Source organism: Rhododendron vialii, chromosome 4a (assembly GCF_030253575.1).
Source record: "Rhododendron vialii isolate Sample 1 chromosome 4a, ASM3025357v1".
NCBI lineage: Eukaryota > Viridiplantae > Streptophyta > Magnoliopsida > Ericales > Ericaceae > Rhododendron > Rhododendron vialii.
Window position 1 is genome coordinate 29216341 of NC_080560.1, and position 8764 is coordinate 29225104.

Genomic DNA, 8764 nt, shown 5'->3' on the forward strand with positions numbered 1-8764 from the left:
GTGTTCCTTTCAAGAATCGACCAGTTCTGAGCAGACTCGTGGGGCTACATTTGTTTCTGAAGGGGTTGGGGTTTAGTTTCAGGACAAGAACGGCAGCCGCATACCATACTCGAACCTAACCACTCACGTACTTCTTCAATTTGAATACCAAAACTACCCCACGGATAGGGAAAGTTCAGATGAACCGCAATTATAAGGGCTGAGCGTTTTGGCTGTCCATTGGTTTCGAAGAAATTAATTGCCATACCTGAAGAAGTAGTGCATTTTTTTTATTAACTGGCGTACTAATACCAGTGACTCAAACAAGGAAAAAATCATACAGCCGAATTTATTGCAATTAAGGATAATCAAAGTTCAAATTCAAAGCATATGGAAATTACAAAAGAACCAAAAGAACATTTCCGTTACTTCAAAAGTAGCGCTGCTTCAACTTTAGCCACTCGAATTTTGGATATCGTTTGAAACTCCTATCGGACCATATGACGTTAGAGCTTGCTAGACCCAAGAGTCATCTGTATTGAAGTTGAAGACATCCATTGCTTAGCAAAAGCGACCATCTCTCCGCTGTCTTTTTTCGTTATTGTTATCGCAACCAACGTTAGTCTATCCTTGTGCGCAACAACCTTCCCCTCTATCTCAACTTCTTCCTGCCATTACACAAATCGATACAAACACATCAACACATTCTCTCAGAGAGAGAGAGAGAGAGAGAGAGAAGAGGAGTCTGGAAATAGTGGATGTATACATGTATCTTGGCCGGTGAAAAGTAAGAGATGTCGAAATTGACGGAGACACTGATACGTCTATTGGAGGAAAACACAACACCAACGCTGATGTCGTCTATTAAGACTGCTATTGCTCCGGCGTGCCAATTTCCATCTTTGTCCTGCACAGTTTTGATAATTACTCCAATTAATCATCGGGTAATATCAGATAGTAACACTGTTAATGAAACTGATTGATTAAGAAGAAAATTCTAAGATAAAGCAAGGTGGAATTGGGGAGAAAAGAAAGATGATTACGGAGAGGTGTTCTGGGATGACGAATTTAAAGCGGAGGAGACCTTTCTCAACATGCTGGAACTGAAGGCCGCGTATAGTAAGGGCATCCAGTTCACGAATTAAACCATTTGAGATGCTTTCATCCAACCATTTCTGGTGCTGATGATGCTTCTCACCTTCCATTCTCTCTCAAGCAGAGCATTCCCGGTAATTCATTAAGCAAAGCAGAGTTATATATTATAGCAAGTGGGTTTAACTAAGTTGAGAATCTTTAAGACTAGCTATATTTTTATGGCACACAATTTTATAGAGTTGACCTTATAATTATTGCATTATTGCCCTAAAGAATTGTTGAAAGGATATCCCTTTTGTTGCGCTGATAAATGGGTCAAACGAGCTGAGTAATGGACGGAAAATGAGGCAAAGTGTCTTAATTTGGGGATTTTGTAAAGCACATGTGCCAAATTGAAATAAAGTGAAGTTTATGTGTTTACGAGATATTAAGTCCAAAGTTCATGTGCCATTTTGAAATTTATAAAAATAATTATTACAGGGAAATGAAAATAAAACAAAACAAGGTAAGTCAACATATGTGAGTAAGCAGGAGCTCAATTTACTGAAAATAGGAGATGGGAGTTTTTTTTATTTTTTATTATCAGATAAAAGGGGGTGGGAGGGGGTGACCAGCGTAGCAACCCCCTTGGACGTGACCATAGGGGCTCCCTATCCGCTGTGGAATGTCCGGTTCAAGCCATAGCTACTGTCCATGATGACAGACTGTCACCATAGCACCACCTAGGTACTGGATGGCAAGGGAACAAATCCTCCATTCCCATGCCATTGACAAGACTCGAACCCGAGTCTTGCCTGAGAATGAAGGAGGCTTTTACCATCCAGGCTACCACTATTGGTGGTAGGAGATGGGAGTTGGCCACGACGTTAACTCAAGCTTACTGTCCCATCTGTTTTGCACTCGCAGTTCATTTATTAATAGTCTGCCAAAAAAAAAAAGAAAAAGAAAGAAAGTAAAATCAATTATTCCCACTAGAGGTGTCAAACGAGCCAGGTCGGCACGGGCACGGACACTGCACGAGCATGACACGTTTGAAGGCGGCACGACACGACACTGGCACGGCACGGCACAATCTTAGTGGGCACTCGGCATGACACGGGCACGGAAGTGAGCCGGAACGACACGGGCACGACACAGAAGTTGGCTTGGCACGGCACAACAAGACACGGGCACGACACGGAAGTGAGATGGGGCATGAGTCACAACACGGCACGACACGATTTTAGCCAGTCACGGCATTGGCACGAGCTCGGGCACGGGCACGAGCACGGGCACGGAAGTAGGACGGGCATGGCACAACATAACACGGTTCTAGTTGGGCACGACACAGGCACAAGCACGACACAACACGGTTCTCGTTGGGCACGGTAAGGCACGACACGAGACATGGAAAAACCAAAAAAAAAAAGAAGTTACTGGAGTAATAAATAAACAAGAGAGTTCAGATTATATTTTACTTTATTTCTATGTATGTTTTGATAATCCAATAATTTATTAATATTTTTTTTTATTTAACTAAAATAAGCTTTTAAAATATTTTATATGATTAAGAAAATTTGAATCAAAATTATAATATAGCAATTACCACACATATACATTGCGTTTTATCTAATAAAGATTTTCAAAAAATATCAATTTTTTTTTTTGGTGAAAAAGAATTTTTTTTTTGTTTGTGTTAGTGAATTATATCAAGTTAAAAAAACTTATCAAAATAAAGGGAGAAAAAGTTTTAAAATAAAATGATTATAAAAAATATTAATTTTAAAAGATCAATTTAAAAAAATGAAGTCATGAACAAAAATAACGTGTGTGTGTGTGTGTGTGTGTGTGAGAGAGAGAGAGAGAGAGAGAGAGAGAGAATTTGGAAAAAAAAAAGTTACAAATTTTTTTTTTTAAACATGGGCCAAGGAGTCAAACCCTGGATCCAAGGGAAACGATAAGACATTGGGACCCTTAAACCACTCCACCAACACAATCACATGTGCTAACTTCCTTAACAATTTAAATAAAATAAGTTATCAAAAGATTTTTTTCGAAAAATGTGCAAAGGGGGATTCGAACCCTGATCATGGGAAAAAAAGCCAAAAACTTACAAGTCTCAATAAAGTTTTAAGCAAAAAAGTGTTGGCAGTTCGTCCGATGCATCGACCTGCCACTGCATGCTCAAGGCCCAATTTGTGTGGGAGTAACGGCAAAGAGTCCGTCACATTACTTGGGCCCAATATACATTGAATGACTCATATCCACTTAAAAGGCTAAGCCTTATAAATGGTGAGTCATCCAATTGTATATTAAGGTCCAACTCTTTTTCTGTTTATCCGATATGGGACTCAACGTTCACACATGTTCTAACAAATCTCCCCCTCATGTGTGAACCGAACATTGGGCTTTAACCTCTCTCTGCATCCAAGCTCCCCCTTGATTCTGATCTATTACTCTCAACCCTATCTCCCAAACTGAGCTTATTCTACACCCACTCAATCGATTCAGAGTCATCTCAATTGAGAGCCAACGTGCCTAGTCACTGGCACCATGCTCCCCGACGAGAACTCCATTGAGAGCCAACGTGCTCATTCACCAGCACCATGCTCCCCGACGAGTCAACTCCATCGACAATGAGCCATCCAATACAGCACTCCAACATCGAGCCACCTTGCTTCATCGGGAGTTCACCTTTTGGACTTTATACCGCTCCACGAGTGTTCTTTGTGCAAGCCCCTTCGATGGTACGTTGAGAGTTTTCCCATAGATCGTCAGCCATCGGCTCTGATACCATTTTGCTGGGGATTCGAACGTCCAAACCCACAAGCAAACGCAAACAATCGAATAACAAAAACAATATAAAGTAAGAAAAGAACAAGACACAAAGATTACGTGGTTCTGACTTAAGCTGATTGCTTAATCGTACGTCCACGGGATGCTGAGGTGTTTCACTATAATGAAAATATGTAAGAGTTACAAAAGGAGGCAGCCCTAACTTTGCTTTTATATGCGCAAGCAAGCTACTACATAGAAAACCCTAAAAATGACAAAATCCACGTCTTTTTTTTTTGGTGCCCGACCACCCGGGGGGGACCCAAAACCGTCTGGGTCATTTTTACTGCGACTCCAAAATTGTCTTCACATCTCAACAAAAAGATAGTTCTTTTTGCTAGCACGCCTCAAATTATGATTGGATACTACAAACTAAGAACATTAGAGGTACGGGAATGTGTGTTTTTTGGGAAGATTTTTTTTCAGAAGAAAATCGGTTGGTGATGTGTATACAAAAATTGATGGCACGACACGATTTAAAAAGGCACGGCACGATATGACACATGATTAAGTAAACGGCCCGGCACGACATGACACGACAAAAAAGACACGGCACAATACGACACGACAAAAAAGGCACGACACGACACGACACGACAAAAAAAGGCACGGCACGACGAGTCACGATTAATTAATCGGGCACGAAACGACACAATTTAAAAAAGGCACTACTCGACACGGTACGATAAAGTAAAATGGCCCACCACAGCACGGCACGGCACAGCATGGCACGCCATGACACGATGAAGTAAACAGGCACGGCATAGAATAGTACGAAGCACGGTTGGCACAGAAGTTGAATGGCACGACACGACACGACTGGCACGTTTGACACCCCTGATTCCCACACACACACTGGAACATTATTATTATTATTTTATTCTATATGAAGTAGTACAATTGATAAGTATAAGCTGACTTGATAAGGTCAGTTCAACATAAAAGGTAATCGTACGAGCTAAGGCTCAGTTTGGCACTAAGGCATCAGCTAATAAGGAGGAGCTCAGCAAGAGCTCAGCCAGACGTCTAGCAAGCTAGAAGCTCCATTCGTTAAGGATAAACATCCTTACCTCGAATATCTCGAGAGATAAGGCTTACGAGCGATTAGATAAGCCCAAATCTAACAAGATTCCAAACCCTAAATCACTCTATGAAAGGCCAATTTCTACAAGACTCTACAAAATCCTGATCCAACACCCTAACCCTACAGAACACAGTCCCACAAGGACTCAATCTAACTCCAAAGAATGCCTATAAATACAATCATAAGTTACCATTACCAGGTACGAAACTCTTGTGAATCAATTACTTGAGTACTTACCATTTCTCCTACAATCTTAACTGACTAAAGATCGAAGGGGTGTTGGCAAGCCACCACACTAGTGCCCATAACTTTCCTCTATTTTTCAGGTCCCTACCCGAGTCAGTACGAAAACCCGATTCATCAGTTGGCGCCGTTTGTGGGAACATTTGTTTCCTAATCCTCTCAGCTGAGCAGTTTTTGTATGGTTGAGACTCGGTTAGGGAAAATGGTCTCACACAGCCACAATCGGCCTCCTGTGATCCCAACTGGGATGGATGCCAATTCACTCAACTCCAAAGGCATTCGCCGCCATGCAAGAGCAAATCAAAACGTTAACCCAAGGGTTACAAGAAGAGTTACAGGCGAATGAGAATCTCAGACAGCAAATCTCAGAGTCGAGCGTTCCTAAGAAGGAAGTCAACAAGATGATCCAAATGAGGAAGATGATGACGATGAGGAGGCGGCTAGTGAAGCCGACAAGGGGAGTCGTAGTCACACCCACGGTAGAAGACGAGGCAAACAACCTTTGGAAAGGCCTACCCTGGATCATGAAGCCTTGCTCAAAATGCAAGCCCAGATTGATGGGTTGGTAAAGCACATCAAAACGCAAACTCCCGCCACAGTGGAGGAATGAATTGGTGCAAACCACGAACTCTCCATTCACAACAAAAGGCATCATGAGGCTCCCACTTCCAAAGAAGTTTAAGATGCCACAGCTAGAGACGTTTAATGGCTCTACGGACCCATTAGACCACTTGGAGACACACAAGTCTCTGATGTGACTCCAAGCTAATGAGATCATGTGTCAAGCATTTCCTGTGACTCTGAAGGGAAGTGCTCGCACATGGTACAACAAACTCCAATCCGGCAGCATCTACAATTTCAAAGAGCTCAGCAAAAGCTTTGTGAGCTACTTCATTGTTGGTCAATGCTACGGCAATCCAGCAACCCATCTCCTGACTGTGAAGCAAGGGAAATGGGAATCGTTACGAGATTATACCACCTGGTTCAACAAGGAAGTGGTACAAGTTGAAGAAGTAGATGACAACGTGTGCATAACTGCTTATATAGCAAGATTATGATCTGGACAGTTCCTATACATTTTATTTCAAGAACCACCCAAAACCATGGCAGAGCTCAGCATAGGACGTTCAAAAAAAAAAAGTAGCTTAGGATAGTGTCTGCCTAAGAGCATCTCCAGCACGCTAACCAAAACCTCCCATCGGACAAAATGGCGAGACATGGCCAGAAAAAGAAGACCCAACAGCCTCAATAGGATCCTCTCAAGTTTATCCACCACCAAAATGCCTTGCTTGGTGTGGTGAAGTTGTGCCTGATGGGTATTGCGATCTGATCGAGAGCCCACTTTTTCTTATTTTTAATCAAAAGGAGTTTTGGGATTTTAATAGGCATTTGCCTAGGCCGTTGGATAGTGAAATTATTCTGTTAGACAAAGTAAAAATTTGCACTTTTTGTAGCTTTTTTTTTTTTTTTTGATCCGCCACTTTTTGTAGCTGATTTACTTAGGATCCTATTAAGGCTCTTGGAGATGCTCTAAGGTATGATTAAAGCAACACCCTGCACTTGGTCACTTGGTCAACTGCTGTGACAACACAGTCTACTCGGTCAAACATGGCATATTTGACTTTTTCCAGATGGCATACATTCGTTGGTAGTGCACCACTCAAAAGGTGTCACAATACTGTTTCTCGATCAGATCTAGGATCCTATTAAGGCTCTTGGAGATGCTCTAAGGTATGATTAAAGCAACACCCTGCACTTGGTCAACTGCTGTGACAACACAGTCTACTCGGTCAAACATGGCATATTTGACTTTTTCCAGATGGCATACATTCGTTGGTAGTGCACCACTCAAAAGGTGTCACAATACTGTTTCTCGATCAGACCGGTGTCACAATACTATTTAGAGCCTTTTTGAAGGATTTAATCAAAAATCTGAAAAATACTCCTACACTATGACGATGAATATAAGTGTATGGTACTCCAGCTTATTTTAAGACTCTTAATTATCATGTCTACCAGCATCTTTTTGAAGGATTTTGTCTGAAATTTTGAACACCCCTACCATGTGATCAAGGATGTAAAAGAAAATCGTCAAAACAAAAACAAAACGGACTGAGCATTTTGCTTACCCATCAGTTTTGTTGAAGGAACTGCCCCACCTGTACAAGTAATCCATTTTTATTGAATGACTAATATAGGAATTAGGCACTTACATAGTCAAAGAGCAGAGCGAAGATATTGCAATTAAGGCTAATCAGAATCCAAATTCTTAATATATATGCAGAGTAGAGAAACTTCTTGCACTCTGAGAGCAATTCTTTCGAACATCAATATAGCTCAAAGCAAATGGGTAATTACAAAAGAACCAAAAACAGTTGCCACTTACAACGCATCATGACTTAACTTTCCCAAGAGTAACGGAAAAAATAACTTCTATCGGATCATATAAAGTTAGAGCTTGCTTGACCCTAGAGTAATTCCTAATCCTATAGAAGTTGAAGACACCCATTGCTTAGCTAAAGCAACCATCTCTCCGCTTCCTTTCTTTCCTATTCTTACCATAACCATTGCCAGTTTATCCTTATGCCCAGCAACCTTCCCCTCTATCTCCACTTCTTCCTGTGCGCCATTGCACAAATCAATACAAACATATCAATATATTCTCACAAATAGAGAGAGAAAGGAGAGAGACACAAACACAGAGAGAGAGAGAGAGAGAGAGAGAGAGAGAGAGAGAGAGAGAGAGAGAGAGAGAGAGAGAGAGAGAGGATTCTGTAAATAGTTACATGAATCTTGGCCGCTGAAAAGTAAGAGATGTCGAAATTCACAGAGACGCCAACGCGTCCATTGGCGGAGAATGCAGCAGCAATGCTGATGCTGTCTACTAGCACTGCTATTGCTCCGGCGTGCCAATTTCCATCTTTGTCCTGCACATGTTGTGATATAGTTACTCATATTTAGCATCGAGATAGAGCTTCTGTCGTTAATAAATATATTAATCAAGATTAAAGGAGAATTTAAGATAACCAGAGGTGGAATAAGGGAGAGAGAAAGATGATTACTGAGAGGTGTTTTGGGATGAGGAATTTACAGCGGATGAGACCTTTCTCCACATGCTGGATGTGAAGGCCGCCTAGACTTATGGCATCCAGTTCACGAAGTAAACCCTTTGAAATGTCTTCCAACCATATTTTTGATGTGTGCGGATGACCTTGCTCCCCTTCCATTCTCTCTCTTCTCTCTTTCATCATATAACAACCATGGTCGATCGGTAGTATTGTGCCTGGTGGGGGTGGCTCGTCAAACATTTTCAATATGCAGTGCATATATTTATATAGGCAGGTGGGATGAACTAATCAGTTGACAAAATATTTTAAGAGTAACTATTTTTTCTTAGACATCATAAACTGAACAAGCCAAATAGTATATTCGTTTCAAGCTAGGCTTGAGAAAAGAGAAACTTTCATAATCCCCCCTGTATTTGAGTTTTCGAGCTTTCGGGCATTTTTTCTGGTGTTTGGGTTTTGTTGTTTTATCTGGGCTTCTGCC

General features: G+C 41.4%; 2 protein-coding genes across 2 annotated transcripts; both read right to left on the minus strand.

The window, feature by feature from the left end:
• Window positions 1-307: 307 nt before the first annotated feature.
• LOC131324681 (uncharacterized) lies at window positions 308-1237 on the minus strand. The gene is made up of 3 exons (XM_058356753.1): window positions 1023-1237; window positions 746-886; window positions 308-647 (listed from the first exon to the last, which is right to left on the minus strand). The coding sequence occupies exons 1-3, from the start codon at window positions 1182-1184 to the stop codon at window positions 486-488; spliced, it is 465 nt and encodes a 154-aa protein (XP_058212736.1). The 5' UTR covers window positions 1185-1237; the 3' UTR covers window positions 308-485.
• Window positions 1238-7466: 6229 nt separating this feature from the next.
• On the minus strand, window positions 7467-8511 carry LOC131324682 (uncharacterized). The gene is made up of 3 exons (XM_058356754.1): window positions 8278-8511; window positions 8002-8142; window positions 7467-7834 (listed from the first exon to the last, which is right to left on the minus strand). Exons 1-3 carry the CDS (start codon window positions 8464-8466, stop codon window positions 7667-7669), a joined length of 498 nt encoding a protein of 165 aa, XP_058212737.1. The 5' UTR covers window positions 8467-8511; the 3' UTR covers window positions 7467-7666.
• Between the last annotated feature and the right edge of the window lie 253 nt (window positions 8512-8764).